General features: G+C 40.7%; 2 protein-coding genes across 3 annotated transcripts; one reads left to right on the top strand and one right to left on the bottom strand.

Annotated features, from left to right (window-relative positions):
* Nucleotides 1–85: 85 nt before the first annotated feature.
* On the bottom strand, nt 86–3,167 carry LOC110602151 (beta-glucosidase 18). Its single transcript, XM_021739588.2, has 12 exons — nt 2,981–3,167; nt 2,568–2,637; nt 2,406–2,464; nt 2,187–2,262; nt 2,022–2,096; nt 1,838–1,925; nt 1,431–1,683; nt 1,226–1,341; nt 877–1,129; nt 658–760; nt 464–566; nt 86–381 (listed from the first exon to the last, which is right to left on the bottom strand). Exons 1-12 carry the CDS (start codon nt 3,113–3,115, stop codon nt 189–191), a joined length of 1,524 nt encoding a protein of 507 aa, XP_021595280.1. The 5' UTR covers nt 3,116–3,167; the 3' UTR covers nt 86–188.
* Nucleotides 3,168–21,239: 18,072 nt separating this feature from the next.
* On the top strand, nt 21,240–25,599 carry LOC110600728 (protein disulfide isomerase pTAC5, chloroplastic). 2 transcript variants are annotated; one of them, XM_021737581.2, is made up of 6 exons: nt 21,240–21,941; nt 23,266–23,361; nt 23,508–23,645; nt 24,522–24,768; nt 25,255–25,292; nt 25,384–25,599. In XM_021737581.2, the coding sequence occupies exons 1-6, from the start codon at nt 21,378–21,380 to the stop codon at nt 25,477–25,479; spliced, it is 1,179 nt and encodes a 392-aa protein (XP_021593273.1). In that variant the 5' UTR covers nt 21,240–21,377; the 3' UTR covers nt 25,480–25,599. The 2 variants fall into 2 exon arrangements, with proteins under 2 accessions (XP_021593273.1, XP_021593274.1); XM_021737582.2 differs by lacking the exon at nt 23,508–23,645.
* Nucleotides 25,600–26,505: the final 906 nt, after the last annotated feature.

Raw genomic sequence — 26,505 nt, 5'->3', positions numbered from 1 at the left:
CGCATACGTGGTATGCGCAAACTAGAATAGCAACACTGGCTATCTAGCTTTGCTATAATCTGGATTGCAAATGCCAAAGAAGGAATGAATTAAATGAATTAATAAATATGAATATATATATATATATATATATGCACACTCTCTATCTTTTAAACAATCTAAGATTACACAATATCATTGATCTGTTGCTATTCTTGGGCATGGAGGACACCAGATTTATTTTTCAGGAACTGCTGGAACCATTTTGCTGATCTTTTTGGTGTTCTTTGCATTGTCGTGCGGTCCACATGATACAATCCGAAGCTTATTGTATAACCATAAGTCCACTCGAAATTATCTATCAGAGACCAATGGAAGTAGCCCCTCACGTCTGCTCCGTTCCTGTAATTTTTATTAACCTTTATAAGATCACTGCTTCACCTAAAAAAGAACCCATGATTTGTCTAAGGACATCTGAATCTACCTGATAGCCGAAATTAGAGAAGTCAGGTAACCTTCCATGTATTCTACTCTGCTCGTGTCGTTGAGCATATCTTCAATTTTTTTGCTGCTGGGCTGTGCATATCCTGCAAGTCGTGTATATTTCCCTAAAGTCTTGATATACATATTTAATTACGTTAGCAGAAAATAATTGAGAAAATGTTAAATTGGGTTTACCGTTTTCTGTGATGTACATGGGCGTGTTATTGTATCTATCTTTGAAGTACATGATTGTCTTCTCCATGCTATTTGGAACAACATAGAAAGTAGGCATTGCTGTCTGTTTAAGCACCACTCAAAAAAAAAAAAAAAAAAAACAAAGAGAGAAGAAGAAATTTTGAGTATTGTTATTATCGTAGAGGGTGCAATAAGATTATGAATTTTTGTATATCTTACTGGGTCTCCTATAAGAATTCCATCTTTCTCTCCAGTCCCATAAATAAATGTATCTTTAAGTAAATCATCGTGATAATTGCATGGTGTCAATAGACAATCCTTTGCATAGAGGGTGCTATAGTGGTTGATTCCGATGAAATCTAATTTATTGGCCAGTTTCCTCTTGTCCTCTGCTGAAAATGCTGGTAATCTTAGACCCACAATCTGTTGCATCTCTGGTGGGTACTCTCCAAACATGATAGGATCCATAAACCTACAAACATAACAATAGAGTTGCACTTCAATCAATTCATCTAAGAGCAAGCAAAAAATTTTATCGTACAAACTTGGATTAAGAGTAATTATTTACCATGCGGCAATGAAAGCTAGAGCTCGTTGAGCAGCCACTCTATCTGCTGGAATGTCTCTCAATGGCTCATACCAATAGATATGCAATACAATGCCAATTTTTCCTCCTTGTTTTTCCTATTTCATGTAATAATTTCATTAAATTAACATGGCAAGGGAAATAATTTCTAAAATAACTTTTTTTTGAGTGTCGATATATTTAATACCTGATACTTTTTCCTGTAAATATCAGTTGCTATGGCATGTGCCAATATCATATTATGAGCAGCAATATAGGGTTCCAGGTCAGAGTTCCCAGCTTTACATTTGCCTGCAGGGTAAGAGCATCGATTTGGTGGCCATATTCCACTGTAATAGCAATACTGCGCCACCATGTTAGCTTCATTCAGTGTAATCCAATATTTCACTCTGTCCCCAAAAGCCTCAAAGCAAATATCTGCGAAATAGCCGAAATCATCCCTACACCAAGATTAAGATGGAAGATTTGCTTATATGATATTAACAGCTAAGAAAGGCTAAACATATAATTCCCAATTATAATCAATTTTTAATTTTAAAAAAAAATCTTTTATATATATATATATATATATGCATGACGCAAGCAGAAACTTACTGTATTTGAGAATTCAGCCAAGCGCCATAACGATCTTCTAATTCTTGAGGAACATCGAAATGTTGTAATGTAACAACTGGTTCTATTCCTGAAGAGGCATGCATAAGCATTATAATTAGAAAAGCCAAAAAAATCTTAGACCTAGTTGCCAAAATATAGCATGGAATATGAAAATATAATTTACCTTTGATTAAAAGAGCATCAATAAGCTTATTATAAAATGCAATTCCCTCTTGATTGACTTCTCCAAATCTACCCTCTATGATTAAGATTACAATTTGTCAAAACACGAAGAAAAGGAAAAAGAAAAGTCCATATTTAAAGGAGAATTCTTAATCGTGGAACATACGTGGAAGGATTCTGGCCCATGAAATGGAGAATCTGTACGAATTTACTCCAAGGGAATGCATTAACTCTATATCATCCTGTCACAATACAAACATTTATTTATTTTCTATAAAAAATGAAAATTACAATTTTTTAAAAAAATAAAAAACGTAAAATTATTTTTTATAAGTAAAGACGCTCTAAATTTTAACTTTTTAAGTCTAGAAAAATTATCAATTACCAAAAACAGATGATAGTGATCATCAGCTACATCCCCATTGCTTCCATCTGCAATTTTTCCTGCTAACAACACCGATATTTATTTAGCTACATGATCAATAATGATTATTTATCAATTATATATACATTCATAATCCCTAAAAGAGAGACTGAAAATTTGTACCAGAGTATAAGTGGGTGAATACATCCCAATTGCTGAGCCCTTTCTTGTCTTCCAAGTATGCTCCTTCAATCTGAACGAATAAATATATAAAAATTAATAATTATAATTATTTTTCATTTTCATTAAGAGTGGAATCAAAATTTTATATTTATGGAGATATGTGACACCAATATCTTATTGAGTTGAATGGCTTCAACGTCGCTAACCTTCAAAAATTATATATCTAATTAATAATTAAATTTAATCTTAATGCAATTATTAGTTTTGATTTTGGTGATTAATTTTAAATAATAATTATTATTGAATGATATTAATTTCAGGAGTATCTAAAAATTATATATATATGTATATATGCTTGCTGGTTTTTAATAGTATAAATTTGTTTAATTAATTGAAGCAATCCATATACCAACCTGATAAGAAGAAGTTGCAGTTCCAAAGAGAAAAGAAGGAGGGAAATGGCTACGGTCCAAACATGAGCACCGATCTATGATTAGCAGCAATATTGCTGATAGGAATGGAACTAAAGCAAAACAGGATTTCTTCATCCTTCACTGCTAAACTTTTTGTTCCCCTTCTTCTGCTTCACAACTAATGACTTAGCTTCCTAATTTTGATTTGTGTTAATATTGGGCTTCGTCCCTTTATATAGACAACTCATTGGCATGTTTTTTTATTACTAGGTGGATATATATGCATGCCGGTGCAATGCAATTGCACATACGTGGTCTAACTGTAATGTATACATATGATCCAATTTGACTTTATTTTTGAAATAAAACCATTATATAATGTTTATTTTAATTAATTAATTAATTAATTAATACACGATTCCATGTAATCTTTTCTCTTTGTTCAGAATAGAAAATTTCACAAAAATTAATTATAGAATTTTTTTTAAATTCGGCCTTCATGATACAAGGGTTTGAAGGGTTGTATAATAATATAGGAAACTGCATTGAAGGAAACTGAAAAAATGAGCAGGCAAGTTGATAAGATTTTTGATATATCAATTTGACAAATTTCTATCAGTTTACAATTTTATAGTTATCAAAGAGAAAAGCTGTTCTCAAGAGAAAAAAAAAAAAGAAAAAGACAAATAAGAGAGATATAGTCGTGTCACCTTCATCCAGTATTATACATCCAAATTAGAACACAGATGAGATGAGTACGTATCAGTCCTTTCCTTTTTATTCACCACATATATATGTGTCATCATCTTTTTTTTTTTTTTATCTACAACGATGTTCCATTTTTTTTAAATCTTAAAATATATTTTTCTAAAATATGAGATTTCTATGTTCCATTTTTTTTAAATCTTAAAATATATTTTTCTAAAATATGAGATTTCTTTGTATATATTTATTGTATTTTATTTGTCTAACTAAATTAATAACCATTAACTCGATGATATTGTAATTAAGCTAAAATTTTATTTCAGCTTGAGGCCACATCTCCTATCAGCATGGTATGTTATAACAAAAAGTGACCTGCTTTGGTAAGGGACACTTGGAATAAAATAGAAGTAATGTGGCCGATCAAATAGTTAAAAATATATATAATTCAAGACTACAATTTGAGTTTTCAGTCTCTTGATTTCATGTTAAAAAAAAATAACAGTGTTTGTTCGATGACAAAAATAATTAATAAATAAATTAAATTTAAAGAAAAAGTTGTAGTAGTATTATTATTAATGCATATTTTCTAATTATTGGCAATTTTTATATTAGAAAATATGACAAATAAAACAAATAACTTTTAATTTAAAAATAGTTATTTTTAAATAAATATACATTAAATAAAAAAAAAAAGGGTGATCGATCGTCTAAAATTGAATTCTTTTATTTTCTTTTGCATGATTTATTCCACGAAACTAGTTAACAATTTGGCGATTGATTGAGTATTCGAATATTGACAGTTAATTTTTAATGAATATTTTAAATACATAAGAGCAAGTAAAGGTTATTTTTTACGAAAATAAGAGAATAATGAATTTTACTCATTTAATTATAATAAAAATATAAAAAATGTAAAAAAATATATTATTTCTGTCCCATATAATTAAATATATATTTTCTCCATCCATTTTTATTTGTTACTTTTGAGAAATTATTTATACAAAATGATATACCATTTTGAGAAAATTAAGGAGTATAAATTATCAAATTTATCATTGTTTCTAACTAAACAAAATAATTATTGTCATAATTTCTTAAAATGTATGTTATTATTTAATTTTTTCCCTTCATTATTTCATTTTTTCATTAATATATTAATAAAAAATTATTGATATTGGAGTAATTATGCGAGGTAAATTATAATTTAATCAAATTAAATATAAATATATTTGGAAACCAATAAATAAGAACTGTCATTTTAAGAATAAAAAGCGATTTATAATTTAAGACAAATAAGAAAGAAAACAGTTTTATATTATTCTGCTTCTTCAATGTAATAAAAATGGTTGATTTGCCTTTAAAAAAATGTGATTTGAATTAGTTAAAAATTTAATATATTTATTGTTAGGACAATAAATCATTATTTTAATAGTCTCTTAAACTGTAAGATGTCTGAATTGCATGCATTCTCACCTTAATTTCTTCCATTTTCAGGCATGATAATCGGCGAAAATGAAGATTTCTAAGCTTGTTTTACTATCCTCTCCTCCAACGACCCGTTCTAAGTTACTTCCGAATATAAAATATAAATTTTATTTATTTTTATAAAAAATTTTACCTTAATTATTACGTGATGAATTTATATATACTAATCTAAAAAAAAAAATTCTCGTAATTACATGAAAATCTCAAACTATAAAAACAATGTTTTAATAATTTTTTCCCAAGCATCCACGCCTTTATTTTACGTTACGTAATGAACTTTTATGATTAGACGACTTCGAGTCATCGCAAACCTAGGGTCGTTTTCGTTTATCTACTTTTTTAATTTTGTATATAGCTTTTGTGATTTTCTTGGACAACTTATCATGCGTGATGTGTCATCTTCATCCTTTTCTTGAGACAAAGTCCTTCGTTGTCCATATGTTGCAATCCAAGTGTCCCTTTTTTTTAACTATTTTTAATTACAAATCTTGATAAGTGATAATTACATAAATTCATTAAATAGAAGTCTTCCCTAATCAATTGTCCTTGTCTTACAGTTGCCACACCATGGACACCAGTAATCCTCTGTACAAGCTGGAAATTCTGAGTTTAAAAAGATAATACTACCTTTAATATAATTTATAAATTTCATCACATTTAATTAGAAAAATTTATCAAGAATAACCTAAATAAGTTAGGTTTCTTGTAATGCTCTATTTTTCAAAAAATTATTTTAATCATGCAAATAAAATAAATTTTGAAAGCTTTCTTGGTGTGCTTTATGCAAGTCATCTAAAATTTGTAGGAAAATTTACAAATATAATATAAAAATCATAATTAACTTAATTATATTTTTAAATAATAATTTAAGTTATGAATCCAATCAATTTATAAAATAATAATTTTATTAAAATCACATAAATTATTCTAAATATTAAAATTATAGGGGCTACACTATCATAACAATGAATTTCTTAAAGAATCTAATTTATTAATAATATAAATCTCAAAAATTAAATCATTTTTCATTTAAAATAAAAGATAAAATAAATTACAACTTTAGCTGCTTCTTATTAGTATTATTTTTACCTTTTTATCCCCGTCGTTCTACTGGTTCAAAATCTAAGGAATAAATGACAGATGATCAAACATTTGAAATGGAATTGATAAATGCATCAAAACCAACCGATACCTTGTCTCCTGTGGCCAACAGGCAATTACAATTTGCTGGGTGTGATGATAAAAGCATTAGCAGGTGAATAAAAATAATTAAAAAGAAGAAATCCTCCAATTAAAAATAATAAAATAAATGGCCAACACAAATGAAACATGGCTCAATTACAACGGCACAATGGATAACACGGCCACACACGGTATACACAAAGCTTAAGTTTCAAGGCATACTGTGTTCAAGAAGTCCGCTTGCTTCCACGCCTCTGCTACTCCTATGTTTCAGATTTTATGAATTTCTTTTTTTTTTTTTCTAAAACATTATGTTTTTATTTTATTATATAGTAAAAATTCTGAATGAAAAAGAGGAGCGTCATTTCTTTAATTTTCTTTAACATTAATATTTTGCATTGTAATTTAGTCATCTAATTATAAAATAATTTGTACTAATAAGCAACATATGTTTACTCATTTTATCCTTAAAATAATAAAATGAGAAGTAAACACGTGGCACTCGAGAGGTAACCAAGCCATTTTGTTTTCCTATCAATTTCTTTGAATTAATTCATATATGATTATCCCTGATGGTCTGAGATCCAATAGAATAGGACTTTACAAGGGTTTTGGTATTGAAAAGTAAAACTTAAACTTTCTGGGGAGGGGGTTCCCCCTTTTATCCATTTCGCTATGCTTGTTGGTGACGTATAAAGGTCTTTCCATGATTGGGACACGCGTCTCTGACATACAGATTCGGGCGTACGAGGGTATCAGCCGCCTGCTCCATGCGTAACAACCTCTGATTCTCCTCGTGCGTACGCTTGAACTGATCTGCTAGGTTGTCTGGATATGGCTCTGGAAACTGGGCTGGGCCGAGAGTCGGGCCGGACGCTGAACCTGAGTGGAGAGGGCCTATTAGTCGCGGACTGGGCTGATCTGAGTGAAGAAGCTGGGTTGAGCCCGGCCTTGAAGGTTGAATGGGCCGGGCTTGTTGTACATATCAGGTGCGTGGGCCTCTACGTTATAGGCCTTTGGTTGTGGTCAAGCCCCTGATTTGGGGTGGAGAAATCCAGCGGTCATCAATTGCCCCTTCACCTTCTCGGTAGTTATTGCTTCCACTGCCGAGGGGGTGAATATCAAGAACCATTATGACCGCGCCTGTTCGTGTTCAGGTGCCTTAATAACATCCTTTCATCTTTTCGTCGTTGTGCAGTTTTCGAATCCTATATGCTCTTTCCCCTTTCTGGCTTTTCTCCATTCTTCGTGTCCTTTTCTGTCTTTGCTTTCCTGTCATCATTATCTGGGCATGTCCTTTCTTTCCTTTTCTATGACTATCTCTTTAGAATCCTGACACCGTTAGCTTAGAGTCTAGCATAGCTCTGCCCCGTGCTAAGGTCTCGGTCTCTGGTATATATCAACGCTAATTTTTCTTCATTCTCAAATCCTCTGTTGGAACAAGAGGTTCTTCCTTTCTGTTCCTTTGTCTGCTTCTTTCCTCTAGCGAGATTGTTCTGTTTTATCTGCAAAGGATCCATTTGATGCTTTCTTCAAACGGAATGAGGTGAGCTTGAGTTTGTATTGCTTCGTTGCCCCAGGGGTTTGTTTCAGTCTTGCTTTTATCATCTTGAAGGAGAATTGTTTCTGACTTGTCTTCGTTTTGAAACTTTTTGCAGTACCTGAGATAAGAATGGGTCAGTTCGAAATTCTTGGGAATTTGATGTTACCTCTAAGGAGTCTGGACGGTGCTTTAGAGATCCTTCTGGTAGGGCGGCCGATGGGTGGGACTATTCGGCAAGCTGCTGAGACTGTTTTACCCAGATCATCTGGTCGGCCTCCTCCTCTGTTTGTTGTCCGGGCTCCCAAGAGGTTCTGGGCTGATGAGAGGTCTGCTCCTTCTTCCGAGAAGAGAAAGGAAATTTCCTTAATGCCCCCGTCATCTTCTTTTGATATAAATGGAAGTGGAGAGAATGATCAACTCATTGTTCCCTTTGATGTGAAGTACCAGTATTATGCAAGACTTTGGTGTGAAGTACCAGTATTATGCGAGACTGAGATCTGCTGCACTCAGTCAAGCTTCTGGCGATGCCTTCAAATGTATGCTCTGCGATCTCCTTAGAGCCGTAACTAGAAAGCCCGTGTTTTCATGGTACATTCGGACAAGCTCGGATATTATATCCTGTCCGTATGTATCGTGAATCACGTCTGGGTAATCAGGGTGTCGACCTATTATAGGGGAACAGTGAGAAATACTTATGGGAATCAACTTGTTCAGTTCCCCTATAATAGCGAGACAGATCTTGGCCTTTTCTGAAAAACTCGCATTCCGAGCTGCGAGAAGTCCTCCGAACTGAAGACTAGAATAGTAGGGTAGGTGATAATCGTAGATGATGAAGTATCCGGATATGTAAATCCTTTAAGGATAGTCTTCCATTCTGTAATGTAGGCCTTTGTAACGTGCTGTAATGTACTTTTCTTTTAATGAAATTCTTGTTTTCTACACATACTTGTTCTTTCTCTGCCATGGATGAAGTACTGATACTGCTCTTCTTCGTAGCTTTAGCCAACTAACTTTTGTTCCGTTTTTTCCGAGCTGAATTGACCGTATTTCGCGAACTTCTTCTTTTAGTTGATGAGCCGAGCCTCAGGCCTACTTAACCAATTGGACGGGCGGTTTACTCTTCCGAGCTTGACTAACCGACCTGTGAGCTCGGTCTTTACTTGATGGATTGAGCTTTGAGCCTCCTTTAGCCGACCGAACTCTCAAGTTATGTTTTCCGAGCTGGACTAATCCGACCTGTGAGCTCGGCCTTTTAATCCTCGAGTTAATTTCTGAGCTCTCAGCTCTGTATGATCCCGAGGTGCTCTTGTCGCCTCTTTCCGATCTCACAGCCTTTGTTTAATAATGATAAATCAAATCTTATAACTTTTTAAGTGATGAGCAAGTTTGACTTTTATCCTGCTCCCATTTGCTTGTACTTTTGAGTCTTTTCGTGACTTGCCCCTCTGTTTCCTTGGTATTTGCCATGGAGGTGGTGAAGTGGTGAATTTTGCAGGTTGAGTTGTTCTTGCGGGCTAAGTTGGGCTTGTATTATGTAGGTGACGAATGGGCTTTTGGTTGATGGGCCGTGATCACGGATCTGGCCCTTGACGGATGTGGAGAAGCCCAGCGATCATCTTTTTGCCCCTTTACCTTCTCACCGGTGATTTATCTAACCGTTGAGAGGGTAAACTTCGAGAGTAATTAATGATCGCGCCGCTTCAAGACAAAACTGTTCAGATCCACGTTCCGTCTCATTATTGTCTTTCATCTTGAATTCTTTCTGTCTTCTGAAGAAACTAGCTCTTTTCTGCTCTCTGTCTTCCTGCAACTCCTTCTGCATTTTTCACCCCATTGTGTTCTCAGGTACGCTTCCTTGCTCTTCCATGGCCAGTTCAAAGCTTCCCGATATTGTTAACCTTGAGTCGCATATTACACCCTCAAACATAACTAAGTATATTGCCCAGAGACTTTTAGACGCTCTGTTGTATTTCATTCGAGCACCTCTTCCAAATGAAAGGATAGTCCTTCCTTACCCTCCCCCTCCGGGTTTGGTAGATCCCCAAGGGGGTCGTCGCATAGTGTTTTTCTTGAAGCAGAGAGAATTCGGTCTACCGTTTCCTTTTACTCCTTTCTTTATTGAGGTCTTTGAATACTTCGGGGTAACTCCTCGGATGTTATCCCCAAATTCCATTTTGTTCATGTCCTGTTTTGAGTCTATCTGCCTGTGTTGGGGTTTTGCACCCACGGCTTGTCTGTTTGTCACTTTTTTCCGTCTGGTTAGGGCGGCCCAAAAGTTCTATTATTTTTCCCCCCGTAGTGGGTTATCTCTTTTCACGGGGTACAAGGACTCCATAAAGGGGTGGTTGGAGAACTTTCTTGTGGTGGAGTTAAAATTAGGGTCCGCCCGAACGTGGGAGGTGGATCTAAGTTGGGGGGAGATCTTTCCGGGGTGCAACGATCTGCCCCAATTGAGTCTTATTGAGCAGGTCGGGCTGCTTCGACTGACTTCCGTTGATAGGAAGTATGACGTCGAGAAGTGTATGTTCGCGTCCAATCTTAGGGATATCCGGGACACGGGTATAATGCCTTGTCCGACTATTCTGTTTCTTCTTTGCTCATAATATCGGGAAGTATACTGATTCTTTGTAATTTCATTTCTTTTGCAACTTCTGAGGTAAAAATGGATGACATCAAGTTCCCTAAGAACTTTGTCCTGTCTCGGGATAATATGCATGCTATTTTTGACGCCTTTGGGGATGGGCGTTCAGTGACTGAGATTGCCGCGGAGATGGTTCAAGCTGCTTCTTCCAAGAAGGTTAGCCGTCCTCCCGCCAAGGCTTCTTCTAGAGCTTCGAAGCCGGGCTCTCGCAACACCAAGTCATCCCGGCTGCCTAGCCAAGGTGGATCGAGCTCAACTTCGAGGCCTGCTGAAGGGCCTAGATCTGCTCCAGCCTCCTCAGAGGTCGTGAGGGAAGCTTCCCTAGCTATTGTGGAGCAGACCCAAAGTTCTGATCAAGTGGAGCAGGGTATTGCCCATTCTCCTGAAGTGGTGCCAGGGGGAAAATCTAAGTCCCCTGCTACTGAAGACAAAGAGGCCTCTGGGATAGGAATGGAGATCATCCTCCTAGATGACCAAGTCTCAGAGGTTTCTGCTCAAGATGCCCCTGCCTCTGTGAGGATTGGATCTGAGGGCGCTCTACCGAAGACCGGGGATAAACGCCCAGCCCCATCCGAAACATCTGCTCCATCTCCAGCTCGGAAGAAATCCAGGGCTGCCACAGGACCTTCTCCAGCTCTTCCTCCCCTTGGGAAAAAGAAAGGTGTTCCTGCTGTGCCTTCATTGTCTCCTTCCGGCAACGTTCTGAATGCGTCGGACATTACCCCCGAGTCTCCGGCCAATGCTGTCGCCGAACTGCTCAGGGAGCGGATGTTCGACGGAATTACAGAGGCCTCGGATCCTCGTCTTCTTGCCCTAACTGGTCTTTTAGCCAGTTCTACCAAGGAGCAAGTGTCCTTCCGATCTCGCTCTCGTGAGGAGCTTGGATCTTCAATTAGAGAAATGCTTCTAATGGTAAGTTGTTTTTTCACCTCCCTTTAGGTTTTGCTTCTTTTCTTTTTCTGACAGTTGTTCTTCCATTTTAGGCGACGGGCCTCTTTATGGAGGTGGATGCTTGTGATCGCTCCCTCCAGGAGTCTGTAGACCGCCGGATTGAGGAGGCGCGTCTGGAAGAGAACTTATCTGCAACCAGTGACGCAAGGGGTAATCTGGTAGCTGCTCGAGAGCAAATCCAGTCCCTCCAAGTGGAGCTGCATTCGGCGCTAGAGGCCCTTAAAAAGGCTGATGAGAAGGCGGCTGAGACAGCAGGGTATACCAAGTCTTTAGAAGCAGAGCTGTCTCAGACTCGCGAGGTTCTCAGAGTGTCTGATGAGAGGGCAGCTGCTTTGGAGGTTCGCTGCGAAGGGGTTTTAAAGCAGCTGTCTTCTATGACAGAGGCCCTTAGCGAAAGGGATGAGGCTGTGAGGCAAAAAGCTGAGGTCCAGCAACAGTATGGGGCCTTAAAGGCTGATTTTGAAGAGCTTCAAGCTCAACTGGAGGAAGCGAAGGCTCAGAAGGAAGCAGCCCTAGCTCGGGTGGAGGTCCTTGAGCAGGAGTTGAGCACGAGCTCTGATCGTATCAGAGACCTGGCTTCATCGGCTGAGGAGTTCAACCTTCGCCACCAGCAACTCAACCATGAAGTCAGGACCTTAGAGCGCAAGTGTTCAGCCCTGCTTGAGGTAGTAAAGCATGTTGAAGGTAAGGCTCAATTAGTGCGCGAGCAATGTATTGCAGAGTATCAGGAGTCTGATGAGCTGAAAAAGAAGATCGAGCAGGCCTGTGAGGCTTATCTTCAGGACTACAAAGACTCTTCTGAGTTTTAAGGAATTTGTAGCTGAGGCCTGTGAGGAACATCTCGATGAATATAAGGCTTCTGGTGAAATGAAATCGGCGGTTCTTAAGAAAGCCTTCCGTATGTATGTGACCGGCTACAATCGTGGCTTAAGAGAGGCCAGGCACGCTCCTGATATTCCTTTGGCCAAGCTTCGTAGGTACGAAGTGGACTCAGATGGCGAGCCAGTGCTGTATGGGGAGGATGATTTTCCTATGCCCCGAGGAGATTGCCGGAGGGACATATGCCGGCCTGCTGAGTCTTCTTCGGAAGAGTCCGAGCTGGAGGGGGAGGACGTGGAAGTCCCTGAGTCAGGGAAGGATGACCCTAACTCTGAGAAGGAAGATCTCCATCCTGAGTCAGAGATAGCTCCTGTTGTAAACGTTGAGGGCTCTGATCCAAGGGATTCTGAGCTTCCTGAGCTTCTTGCAGATGCGACTGCGAGTAGAAATAATGTAGGCGAGGATGTTCTTACTGATGTAAGTCCTTTAAGGACTATTTATCCCCCCACCTCGTCAGAAGGATAATTTGTAATAATTATTTGTAATGAAATATCAGTTTTCTTTTTCTTCAAAGTACTCTATCTTTTTTTTCATATTTATACACTATGTTCTCATTCATAAGCTCTGGATTGCTCTTGAGTTGCAAGCTTAGTTTTTAGCAAATAGTCTGAGAGATCAAATCTCATACCTTTTAATGGCGACTAGCATGGCTGTTTTTTGCTTTTAGCCTTTCCTTCTTGGTTGTGAATTTGGATGTCTGTTTCCGACAAACTGATTTTGGAGTACAGCCTTTTCCTCCTTCATTTTTCCTTTTACAGGTTTCTTCGTTTATGAGCCTTTGGAAAGAGGGAGCCCGGCCTTTTGTCTTGGCCTTCATACCTTGGGCTGGGAGCTCGATCTTGAGCTTAATATAGGTCTATCCGAGCTGGGAGCTCGGCATTTTGCCCGATGGCCCATCTTTTAGCGTTAGTGTCTGTTTCAAGGTCGGCGCTTCTTGGCTATTGTGCCTCTTCAGGAGGTCGGTAACCTGATTTTGCCTTGGTAGCTCTGGGCTCCTTTCTTTTTGTGAGGTCGGAACTGTGTGTTAAGTTGTCCCTGCATATGTTACGGGAATTTTTCCTTTTGGGAGGCTCTTAAGTCCTTCTCCGACCATTTTTGTTTTCAGAGGATCTTTATGAGACCCTGGTTGTTTTTGTTCCGGGGTGACCTCGGGGCCCCGCCAGCAGTTTTTTGTTTTGTTTTCCTGGGAGTTCTAGGGGATCCCGGTCTTCATGCTCCGGGAGGCATCTTTAAGATCCTCTCCGGCCGTTCCGGGGTGACCTCGAGGCCCCGCCGGCAGTTTTTGGTTTGTTTTCCCGGGAGTTCTAGGGGATCCCGGTCTTCATGCTCCGGGAGGCATCTTTTAAGATCCTCGCCGGCCGTTCCGGGGTGACCTCGGGGCCCCGCCGGCAGTTTTTGGTTTGTTTTCCCGGGAGTTCTAGGAGATCCCGATCTTCATGCTCCGGGAGGCATCTTTTAAGATCCTCGCCGGCCGTTCCGGGGTGACCTCGGGGCCCCGCCGGCAGTTTTTGGTTTGTTTTCCCGGGAGTTCTAGGGGATCCCAGTCTTCATGCTCCGGGAGGCATCTTTTAAGATCCTCGCTGGCCGTTCCGGGGTGACCTCGGGGCCCCGCCGGCAGTTTTTGGTTTGTTTTCCCGGGAGTTCTAGGGGATCCCGGTCTTCATGCTCCTGGAGGCATCTTTTAAGATCCTCGTCGGCCGTTCCGGGGTGACCTCGGGGCCCCGCCGGCAGTTTTTGGTTTGTTTGATCCCGGTCTTCATGCTCCGGGAGGCATCTTTTAAGATCCTCGCCGGCCGTTCCGGGGTGACCTCGGGGCCCCGCCGGCAGTTTTTGGTTTATTTTCCCGGGAGTTCTAGGGGATCCCGGTCTTCATGCTCCGGGAGGCATCTTTTAAGATCCTCGCCGGCCGTTCCGGGGTGACCTCGGGGCCCCGCCGGCAGTTTTTTGTGCCTTCTTGAGGTTTTTGCACAAGATTCAGGCTCATTGGCCTTACTGTCGCTTTGTCATCTCAGCTGGTTTTTGTGCCTAACTGAGGTCTTGTTTCAAGGGATCTTTCTGAGCCCTGTTCTTTCTGAGCCCTGTTCTTTCTTTTTCATGGAGGAATATTATGCTTTAAGATAATTCATTTTTGTATAAATAATTTTTATTTACTCATATTCGTCAAAATACAACGTCTTTCTTTACAAATATTTCAAGGGAAATACCTTTTTAGGTGCTGGATGTTCCAAGCGTGGGGCTCGGGGTTTCCTTGCATATCTTCAATTCGGTATACCCCTGGCTTGACCACTTTTGTCACCTTGAAAGGACCTTCCCAGGTTGGTGCTAACTTACCCGCGGCCACTCTTTTTCCTGTAGCCTCCAGGTTTCTTAGGGTCAGGTCTCCCACTTTTAAGCTTCTTTCTCTGACCTTTTGGTTGTAATATCTCGCTGCTCGTTGTTGATAAGCGGCAGTTCGGACTTGGGCTTCTTCCCTGACTTCCTCAAGAGCATCCAGGTTGCTTCTTAACTTATCCTCATTGGTATTTTCACTAACGAATTGAACTCGATGAGTGGGGATCTGCAATTCAACTGGGACTACGGCTTCTGTGCCATAAGCAAGTGCAAACGGTGTTTCTTTAGTGGGCGCTCTGGGAGTGGTTCGGAGTGCCCATAGTATGCTATTGAGTTCTTCTGCCCAATTCCCCTTTGCGCCATCCAGCCGTTTCTTTAATCCTTGAAGGATAGCTCTATTAGTCACTTCTGCTTGGCCATTAGTCTGAGGATGAGCCACGGAGGAGAACTTATGCCATATGCCCATGTTCGTCGTGAAGGCTCTGAAAATGCTGCAGTCAAATTGTCTACCGTTGTCTGAGATAAGTACTCTAGGTATGCCAAATCTGCAGATAATATGTCCCCATATGAAATCTATCATCTTACGAGCTGTGATTGTGGCTATTGCTTCTGCCTCTGGCCATTTCGAGAAGTATTCCACAGCCACCACTGCAAATTTCCTTTGCCCCGTAGTCTTGGGGAAAGGTCCCAGGATGTCGATTCCCCATTGTGAGAAAGGCCATGGACTGGATATGCTCGTTTGAGGAGTGGCGGGGGTTCTGATGGCGTTGGCAAATCTCTGACATACGTCGCACCTTCGGACAAACTCTTCTGCTTCTTTTTTAACAGTGGGCCAGTAGTACCCTTGCCTGAATATTTTATTGGCTAATGTCCCTGCTCCCTCGTGAGCCCCACATAGGCCTCTATGTATTTCCTCCATTACCTTTGCAGCTTCTTCCGGACTCACACACCGGAGCCATGGGCTGGACTTCCCTTTTCTGTATAAGGTTCCCCTTATTGCTTGGTAGTTGGCAGCGCGAGCTGCTATCTTTCTGGCTTCATCTTTATCTTCGGGGAGCTTGCCCTCCTCCAAGTATCTCAGGTATGGGGTCATCCAAGTTGAGCTCTGTTCTACCTGCAGTACCGTGTTTGTCTTTTTAAAAGCAAGTGTGCGGACATGCTGTATATGTACCTCATCGGGGAGTTGTTCTAACTCTTCTTTAGTCAACCGACTAAGCAGGTCTGCCTCCTCATTTTCTTCCCGAGGTATTCTTTGGAATCTGACGATAACTCCCCGACCCGTGAGCTCGGCTTCTATAGTTTTTACTTTATCAAGATAGTTCTACATGATGGGGTCCCTAGCCTGATATACTCCCGTAACCTAGTTGATCACCAACTGAGAGTCGCTATTCACCTCGAGGTCGGTTACCCCTACCTCCGAAGCTACCAACATTCCATTTACCATGGCCTCATATTCGGCCATATTGTTAGAAGCTGTAAATTCTAAACGCAAGGCGTAACATATTTTAAAACCTTCTGGCCCTTTAAGCATTATCCCCGCGCCACTACCCTCAGCACCTGATGCTCCGTCTACATACAGCTTCCAGCTAAATTCTTGGGGGGGCTCTCTCTCTCCCTCTTTGCTTGATGTTTCCCAGGATGATCCTCCCTTCTCCTCATTGAATGTGCACTCTGCTATGAAGTCAGCCAGAGCTTGAGATTTTATGGCCGTTCGAGGTCGGTACTCTAGACAGTAAGGGCTAATTTCTACGGACCATGCCAACATCCGCCCTGAAGTTTCCGGTCTACGTAGAATCTTTTTTAAGGGTTGGTCTGTCATTACGACTCCTTGGTGGCTTTCTAGGTAAACTCTGAATTTCTGGACTGCCAGCAATAAGGCGTAAGCCAATTTTTCAATGCTCGAATATCTGACCTCAGTGTCTCGGAGTACCTTGCTAACGTAGAAAACAGGTTTCTGTTCTCCTTCTTCCACCCTTACTAGCACTGCGCTGACTGCTTGTTCTGAGGCCGCCAGATATATCAGGAGTTCTTCTCCTTTTATGGGACTGCTGAGCACACGGGGCGAGCTAAGATACTTCTTAAGCTCTAGGAAGGCCTTTTGGCAATCTTCTGTCCATTCGAAATTCGGTACTTTTCTCAACTTTTTGAAAAGTGGCAAGCACTTCTCTGCCGACCTCGACATGAATCGGTTGAGCGCTACTACTCTCCCGGTTAGTCTCTGAACATCTCTTACACAGGTCGGTTCTGGCATATTCAGTATGGCTTCCACTTTCTCCGGATTAGGCTCAATGCCTTTACCACTCACCATGTACCCCAAGAATTTTCCTCCCCTAATGAAGAAAGCACATTTTGCTGGGTTCAACTTCATTCTGTATTGATCTAACACCCCAAATATTTCTCTCAAATCTGCTATGTGTTGTTGGAAATTTGAACTTTTGACCACCATATCGTCCACATACACTTCCAGATTGCGACCGATCTGGTTTTTGAAGATTTTATTCATCAACCTCTGATAAGTTGCCCCGGCATTTCTCAATCCAAAGGGCATAGCTCTATAACAGTAAGTTCCATCTTCAGTTATAAATGAGGTCTTTTCCTCATCCGACATTTCCATTGGGATTTGGTGATAACCCGACATAGCATCCAAAGAAGACATATAATCAAAACCGGCCGTTGAGTCGACCATTTTATTAATATCGGGGAGGGGGTAACAATCTTTAGGGCAGGCTTTATTTAGGTCGGTAAAATCTATACACATCCTGTATTTGCCATTGGCTTTTTTTACTAACACCGGATTTGCCAACCATTGTGGGTACATGACTTCCCTAATAAAGCCTGCCTCTTCTAGCTTCTGCACTTCCTCCCGGGTGGCCTGCTGCTTCTCTCTTCCCACTACTCTCTTCTTTTGCTTCACTGGTCTGGCCTCGGGGAGGACATTCAATCGGTGTGTCATTACTTTGGGGTCAATTCCCGGCATGTCTGAGGGCTTCCATGCGAAGGTCGGCGCGTGACTTCGGATCAGGGCCATGACTTCACCTTTTTGTTCTTTGGTGAGGCTGGCATTAAGGCTGAAGACCTTGTTTGCATCTGCTTCTGACAAGGGGAAGGTTTCCAACTCTCCAACTGGCTCTGTCCGGGCTTCTTTTGTTTCATCTCTGACCTCCAGAACTTCCGAGTCGAGTGCTGCTCCAGTTGAGCTCGGCTCTGTTACTGTGGCCAAGTATACCGCCCTTGCTTCTTCCTGGCTGCCCCGGACCATTCCCACTCCTTCTTCCGTTGGGAACTTGAGTGCCAAATACCTGATGCTAGTGACAGCTTCAAAGTCGAATAACGCCGGTCTCCCTAAAATCGCATTGTAGCTCAGTGGGAGCTTGACCACCAAAAACACCTCATAATGGGTGCGAGCTCGGGGTGCCTCTCCCAGGGTAAGAGCTAGCTTCACCTTTCCTTCTACAAGTACTGGTGCTCCTCCGATCCCCTTGATTGGCGACTGGTCTCGAACCAGCTGTTCTTCTGGGATTCTCATCTGCTGGAAAACCCGATAGGGCAGCAAGTTGACCTTACTCCCGTCATCTACCAGAACCTTCTTTACTCGAAAATTATTAATGACAGCCTCAATGACGAGCGCATCATCATGGGGCATCTGAATGCCTTGTGCATCTTCCGGGGAGAAAGCGATAGTCGTGGGAGAGTGTTCAACGATCTGCAGGACTTCACTATTGCTGGTCTCCCCTTCCCGGTTTCTCTTCTTTCCTCGACGACTCATCCGTCCTCCTGTTCCTCCAACAATCATGTTGATGGTCCCGCTGGACCCATCATTCACTGGTCCAGCTCCTATTCTCCTAGGCGTCTGAGTTGTCGGACCAGGCTGAGGCCTCTGTCCCTCTGGTTTCTTTACAAAATTTTTGAGATGCCCCCTTTTGATCAGCCTCTCAATCTCCGCGATTAACTGAAAACAGTTATTCGTATCGTGCCCATGGCTCCGGTGATACTGACAATACTTATCAGGATTTCTTTGATCTGCTTCCGACTTCATGGGTTTGGGCCACTGGAGGAACTCCTTATCCTGGACTGCCATGAGCACTTCGGCACTGGAAGCGTTGAGGGGGGTTGGTTTCTCGGGAACCCAAGGAGGGAGCACTCTTGGTTCAAGGGCCCGAGGAGGAGGAGGAGGCCTTTGATCCCTTCTCTCCTAGGCTTGCTTGTACGGCTCAGGCCTCTTTCCGTGTTTCTTCTCGTGTCTCTCTGGCCTCCTCTCCTCCGGGACTTTCTCTTTTCCTGCCATTCCTTTAGCAAATCTACTCGTCACTAAGACGTCATCCTGCCTTATATACTTCTCCGCCCTCTTCATCAACTCGGCCAGTGAGGTCGGAGGTTTTCTGCTCAAAGAACCAAAGAACTCAGCAGAGGTTGTCCCCTTTTGCATGGCCTCTACCGCCCTTCCTTCATCCAGCTCGGGAATCTGCAGGGCCTCCGTATTGAAGCGAGCAACATACTCCCTGAGTGATTCACCTTCTTTCTGTTTTACTGTTTCCAGATAGCTCGTCTTCTTATCTGCTGGCACCCCGGCTATGAACCGGCTGATGAAGCGGGTGGCAAGATCTCCAAAACTTTTAATGCTTCCAGCCTCCAGGCTGTTGAACCACGCCCGCGCTGGTCCCGAGAGCGTTGTTGGGAACACCTTACACATTAAGGCATCTGACAGGGTTTGCAATTCCATGAAGGTCTTATAGTTCATGACATGCTCTCTCGGGTTACCAGCTCCATTATAGGCCGCCATCGGCGGCATCATAAACTTCTTGGGAACGGTCTCCTGCTGTACTATCTTCGAGAAAGGGGAAGAAGTGGGCAAAGAGGTTTGGCTCTGGTCTTTCTTACCTAGCTCGGCTAAGAGCTGCTCCTTCAACCTTTTCAACTTTTGGTCCATTTTTTCGTCTGCTGAACCGGATCTTCCCTCCAAGCTGCATTCCTCTTCTTCTGCTGCAGTTCCCGTTGTTTCGGCAGAATAGTTGTCCGCCCCTTCATTTTCTATCATCTCTCTTGCCCTCCTCCCATGGATTCGGGCCTCCGGTTCTTCCTCTTCCCCAGTATCACGGTTGTTAGTTTGGGGGCGGTCAAAGGTAGGTCGGGGTTCATTGGTTCTGGGTTCCTCCACCACTGGGAGTGCATTCACTGGGGTGCTAAGGCCCCTCTGTTGCATTATCTGCCCCAACCAGTGAGCAGTAGTCTGTAGCTGGAGAGCCATGGTTTGAATGTCCTGGTTAGACAGGGTCATGGTGGGAGTATTCCCTGCCAAGCTTGGCGAGGGATTAAGAGGAATAGGCGTTTGGTTATTCAACATTGTGGGGCTAGAAAAGGAGAACTGCTGCCCATCTTGGGCAGAGCTCAGGTCATTTGGAATGTTAAGGTTACTTTCTTGGTGGTTTGCCATCGTGGATCTCAGTGGGTTTTGAAAGTGAAAACTCCGGTGATGAAAAGATCTCCTTCGTTTCCCACAGACGGCGCCAATTGATGGTCTGAGATCCAATAGAATAGGGCTTTACAAGGGTTTTGGTATTGAAAAGTAAAACTTAAACTTTCTGGGGAGGGGGTTCCCCCTTTTATCCATTTCGCTATGCTTGTTGGTGACGTATAAAGGTCTTTCCATGATTGGGACACGCGTCTCTGACATACAGATTCGGGCGTACGAGGGTATCAGCCGCCTGCTCCATGCGTAACAACCTCTGATTCTCCTCGTGCGTACGCTTGAACTGATCTGCTAGGTTGTCTGGATATGGCTCTGGAAACTGGGCTGGGCCGAGAGTCGGGCCGGACGCTGAACCTGAGTGGAGAGGGCCTATTAGTCGCGGACTGGGCTGATCTGAGTGAAGAAGCTGGGTTGAGCCCGGCCTTGAAGGTTGAATGGGCCGGGCTTGTTGTACATATCAGGTGCGTGGGCCTCTACGTTGTAGACCTTTGGTTGTGGTCAAGCCCCTGATCTGGGGTGGAGAAATCCAGCGGTCATCAATCCCTATCTTATCCTTTTGATTTTCATTATTTCAATAATATTATTAAAATCATTGGAGGAATAATTAAGTTCGTTCTAGGATTTAGGATGTTTTACTTAAAAAAAGTTCTAGGAAGTTCGATTTGTGATGAGATCAAAAAAAGATGAAAGCTATCCTCCTGTATCGCTGTACTTTTTCCTTGAGAAGAATTGCGTTGGAAGGACACCTATGGATTTAGCTAATAAGTTGTATAACCTCCTTCAAAAGAAAAATATAATCCTTAATAAAATATAATTATCTCATGAAATAAAATTTAAGCATTTTTCTCCCCATAAAATATTTAAAATAATTTTTTAATATACATAAGGTATACTGAATAATTAGCTCAAAATTGTTTTATCAAAATCGAGCATCATGGACATGGCTCACAATCATGAGCATCTTCCAATATCGCAAAGCCAGCTTAAGTGAGAATGAGGCTTAGGCCTGTGAATGGGCCCAGGCCCATCAACAAAAATATCTTAGACCAATACATTTATCAATTTCAATCCCGATTCTGAGGTTCAAGCGTTCAACTTCCAAATTTCATCGCATTTAAAATCTTCCTTCCTCCTTTTTCACTCCCCCAGTCCACACTGGTTTTCGTTCCTTTCCATTCCTTGAATTTTCTGTCGTTCCTCGAATCTCTCTCTCATGTCTTCTTCTTCTTTCCCTCTCCCTCTTAATCCTCCGGTTTCTCTCCACCATCCGAAACTCCTCACTCTTTCTTTACTCCCATTCTCCAAGTCCTCGTTATCACTTTCTTTCTCCAAATCTCACGTCTGCTACTCTTCCTCTTTCCCCAACCCTTCTTCTTCTTCTTCTTCCGACCGCGACGACTTATTCTGGCTTCGCGAAGAACAGCGCTGGCTTCGCGAGGAGCAGCGATGGCTCCGGGAAGAGCAGCGGTGGCTTCGGGAGCGCGAGTCACTCCTTAGCGAAATTCAATCGTTAAAGCTTCAAATTCAAGCATTGGAGAAACATATTTCAGTTCAGGAAGGGGACTTGGTGCCGGAGACAATAGCGAACGTTAGAGCTTTGTTGCAGGTTTTGACGGAGAAAAATCGGATTGCGGAGACTGCATCGAGTGCGAGCTCTATTGTGTTTGAGGAGAAGGTGGAGGATGTGAAGGAAGTGATCAGTGTTGCAGAGAAAAAGGAGATAAGGCGAAATACATTGAGGAAAGGAAGTGAAGGAGAAGAGGTGCGAGAGATGCAGGTGTGCTCTCAATAAACACATGTTGACGAGTATAACTGCCATAAAATTCTCTTGTAGAATGCATTTGCAACTTAGAACACGCTGATGAGGTTCTGTACAGTATACATACGTATATATATTTATAATGTAAACGGTAACTCTTGTTCTAGTGGATTCCACTATAATTTAAAGATCCAGTTTAGGCAAATTTTTTCATCTTAATAATTTTATTTTTAACACGGTGAACAATTGTTTGACCCGACCATGTTAAACTGAAATTGAAAGAAATTGGACTGAATCAGTCCATTTATTTCGAATTGAATCACTTTTTTATGTAAAAAAAAATCGGCAATTAAATATGATCACGCCTCCGATCTTAATCTACCGGTTTGAACCGGCCCTTAGTCAACCCTAGATGTGCATGCTGTTTTCCTGATAGATTGAATATGTATTAAAAAATGACGAAAAAAGATTCCGTGGTATTTTCCGGTAGTAAGGGAAGATCCATCAGCATATAAATTAATAAATACTAATTCGATACATTCTAAATTAGGACATGGAGAACATCCTTTTTTTAAAAAAATAAAAATAAAAAAAAATTCACGTGTTCTATATGTATTTTGGGGACTCAATGTCTAGAGTTGCTGTAGTAATTAACTCGTAATTAGCCTGTGGTAATTTCATGGAACTTTGGCTACTAATTGTTGCAGATGTGTTTCTGCATTTTTTTTTTAGCTTCTTTAGGAGAAGTTATTCTTTAGCTCTAGCTTCCAGTATTCTACATACGCAGAATGCTCATTGCTAGTTACATGATCAGTAGTAAATTCCATATGTATTGGGATCCAATATTGATGATTTTGATATTCAAGAGTTAGCGTCTCAAGTGGGGAAGGACATTGGAAATCAGACAATAGCGAAATGATTGGAATACACCAACTAAATCACCGGAAATTACATATATGTAGTTCTTAGCCGATGATTGTTGCTTTGAAAATGTTCTGAGGGCTAGAGTTTGATTGGCCAAAGGTTTCTTCATATGGCTCCCATCTAGAGGCGTGGTCTTTGTTTTGGGGTAGCCTAGGCTGAGAAAATGATATGTGAAGGAACACAAACAAAACTGGTCTATTTAATTATTAAAAATATGCTGTTAACTTAATGCAAAGGGTGATAGTATTTTGAAGCTGAACATCGTAATTGGCTCCTGAAGGTGTCAGACTTGCCATAAAGCTCTTCTTATCTTTTAAGATTTCTTATCTTTCTCTTGTCCTATACTAATTGTATTTTGACATTATTCCAGAGTTTATCTTATTTGATTGCTTGTTCTGTAAACAATTGTCTGTTTCAGGAAGCATTACAAAAATTAGGCTTTTACTCAGGTGAGGAAGACGTTGAATATTCCAGCTTTTCAAGCAGTACTGAGCGTGCAGTGAAGACTTGGCAAGTAAGTGTTACTTTCTCATTTTGTGCGACTTCATGTTGAGCAATGATATGTCCAGAATTATCAAGCACAAAATTATGTGTTCCAGAATATGTGCTTTTGGCTGATTTAAAGCCAAATCAATATATTTACATGAACTTGCCTGACAGGCAACATTAGGTGTCCCAGAAGATGGGATAATGACTGTGGAACTCCTTGAAAAGTTATATGTGGAGCAACAGAATAAGGTTACTGGGTCAAACATTAGTATAGATGAGAAAGGGAGCAATCTAACTGTTTCACAGAAGGTACATTCAAATTGCATCTCTTCTTTTTCTTACCAAAAAAAAAAAATTTCAGAATATATTTTCTTTGTTCATCTTCCTATAACTACTAACTTGAATATTTGACAATTACCTTTTTAACTCTGAATGAAAATCCTTGGTGAAACTGATGTCGTAGCTGTAAGAAACCTTGAGTGGAGTATCATTCCTAGTTCCACTGAGCAGTATAAAAGTGTGTTTCAGGTTCATCACTAGCATATGTCATCCTCTTTTGTGCAATTTAGCTGTCTTTGTCCATCATACATGGTCACCAGTCTAAATGTTTTTTCCCATTTCTAGCAATCTATCTTTTTCTTCAGTTCTAATACTGGACCTTTGCCTTTGGGTGTATGTTTCATTCTTGCTGCGCTTAAGATTTTTCTTTTACAATTCTTCTGAAATTGCTTAAGCAGTATGTATCATTTAGTTGCTTGTGCAGAGTCTTGTTTTAGGCATGAGGATGATAAACCAAAACTTGAAAGAATGCATTGGACTTTTAGGATATTACATGCTATAGATGATGACCAAGGAGGAATAGTTTGGTTCTTTGGATTTAGTTGTTCTTTTTCTACTGGAGCATTTAGTGAAGCTATTACAATTTATATCTTCTGTGAGCCTAGACTAGGGCATCGTGCCAAACGTCAAGATTCAGAACCAAATGACTTGCAGTGTAGCTCTAGATTTGATACAGTGCTGGTTTTTGAGAAATATTATTCTTGATCATATTTTTGGCAGGAGTAATTTGTTGCCAAGCATTATGAATGCAGCTATCTTTTCATGTGTTTTTTTTCCTTTTCCTAATTGGTGTCCTTTTGTTCTTGAAGCATCCTGCCTATTTTCCTGAAATTTGCTGTTTCTCAGGAAGGTACCAATGGCACTGCAGTTACTTCTGTAACAGAAATATTAGAAACACAGCAGAAAGTTGTGAAAGAAGAAGGTGAAACAGAAGTTGAGGTATCTCAGCATCGAGTATTCCTTCTAGGGGAGAATCGGTGGGAGGAGCCCTCTAGACTTGTTGGCAGAGATAAAAAAGTAGGAGTTATCAAAACCAAGGATGCCCGTACAAAGTGCCTTTCTTGTCGCGGGGAGGGCCGTCTACTTTGCACAGGTAATTGCTGCTGGCTAGTTTGGCAATTCAAGAATCTGTCCTTTTCTTTTGCTGAAAATTGGTTATATAACTCTTTCAAGCTTCCCATCCAATCATTCATGGCAAGGGTCTGCTGTTGATTGTTTTCCTTCATAGTTAAAGGTTGTCAATCTAAAATTCTATCTTGCGGTTTCAACCTGTGTTTCAAATGAGCTTTATACAAGAAATTCATAAGTAACAGATGATATATTGAGAACCTGCAAATGCTTCAACTGGCTTTATAAGTACAAAAAGCAGGGTGCATTCTAAGTAGCATGTAATTGTTTTTACTTGATGCCTGACACGTTATTGCTATTGTTAAGTTTGACATTCTGAAAATATGGATAATTACTTTAGAATTAAGATGCTAAGATTTTATTGCTATGAGCAATCTAATGGTAATTTTATCTTTTTGCCTCCAAGAGTTTTGCGTTGTTGCCATTTAATTTAATCTTTTTTCTGTTGCAGAATGTGATGGGACAGGCGAGCCAAATATTGAACCCCAGGTATGGAGATTTTCTGTCTGTTTATTTTATTTTTGTGCTTCTAGATGCAGTATTATCGTGATACAAGTCTCAAAATGAGTTCTTTGTGCAGTTCTTAGAATGGGTGGATGAGGGAACGAAGTGTCCATACTGTGAAGGCCTTGGATACACAATTTGTGACGTGTGTGAAGGGAAAGCAGTTATGTAGGTATTATAGTATTTATTCATACTTAAAATATTTACAATTTATCTCCATCATATGAAAAGTGGATTAACCTGAATTCATAATACATATAATACAAATCCTGAAGACTGGTAGTTCAAACAACCAGCGTACTTTTGGTCACAGCATTTTCTTTCCCGGCCTATTTCTACTCATTCTGCTTAGGCAACTATACATTACTTTCTTCAAGTCATAAGGAGGCTCATACACCGTACTAGAAGCGAATCCGTGCTCTTGGGTTATATCGGCCATACAATGTGCACAATGATTTCAATGAACGGCGAAATTTGATCTCCCAGTTCCTGCTCAACATATAGTAACCAGAATTCAGGGGATTGTTATCACTGTTCGAACCCTCACAACCAAGCCTGGTGAACCATTGAAATTGTAAAGTATACATCTCAAGAACAAGCTCTAAAGCTCACCTTCCTAAGCAATCCTGACGCGTGTTTGAGTCCCTGCAATTATGCAGCTGTAAAGAAGCCGATATGAAAAAATTATCCTGGCTGCTAAAGATCCCAGGCCGAAGAGTCGATGAACAGACAACAGCGGTCTTCCTAATAATGCTCAGTTTAACTGCCGGCTCTTTTTGAGACGGACCAGGTATTGGGCCATGTAAGTACTCTTCAATCAAATCCTGATCTGTTAACTGCCCAAGGCCCCTGTATTCCCCCCAAGCGCCGAATAAATCTAACAAAATTGTGAATTTTAACTCGAGGATCAATGGTTGATATTCTGGATAAAGCGAATCTCATATTTGGATTCATGAATTTGATTTGAGATTTAAAGTTTAAAATTTAGAATCTAAAGCTTAGAAACTTAAGTTTTTATTTTGATTAATGAAAGAATTTTAATTTTAAAACGGAGATGATTATCTTAGAAAAAGAAGTTAAGCCTGACTGTATATTTTGAATAACATGCTTCTATATTTCCTCAAATTTATCTTGAATTTTATCAAAATTAGATTTTTATTCTTTGAGAATGTATATTTAGAATTATTTATTTGTAAAA

Source organism: Manihot esculenta, chromosome 15 (genome assembly GCF_001659605.2).
Source record: "Manihot esculenta cultivar AM560-2 chromosome 15, M.esculenta_v8, whole genome shotgun sequence".
NCBI classification, from domain to species: domain Eukaryota; kingdom Viridiplantae; phylum Streptophyta; class Magnoliopsida; order Malpighiales; family Euphorbiaceae; genus Manihot; species Manihot esculenta.
Note: the sequence above shows the minus strand (reverse complement) of the source record. Positions and strands in the feature narration are given on the sequence as shown.

Coding starts and splice junctions, on each gene's coding strand:
- LOC110602151 (XM_021739588.2), bottom strand. CDS start 3,115: ATGAAGAAATCCTGTTTTGCTTTAGTTCCATTCCTATCAGCAATATTG. Junction 1,926..2,021: donor TGATGCTCTTTTAATCAAAG/GTAAATTATATT, acceptor ATGCCTCTTCAG/GAATAGAACCAGTTGTTACA. Junction 567..657: donor CATGTACATCACAGAAAACG/GTAAACCCAATT, acceptor CACGACTTGCAG/GATATGCACAGCCCAGCAGC.
- LOC110600728 (XM_021737581.2), top strand. CDS start 21,378: ATGTCTTCTTCTTCTTTCCCTCTCCCTCTTAATCCTCCGGTTTCTCTC. Junction 23,646..24,521: donor ATCTAACTGTTTCACAGAAG/GTACATTCAAAT, acceptor GCTGTTTCTCAG/GAAGGTACCAATGGCACTGC. Junction 24,769..25,254: donor GGGCCGTCTACTTTGCACAG/GTAATTGCTGCT, acceptor TTTCTGTTGCAG/AATGTGATGGGACAGGCGAG.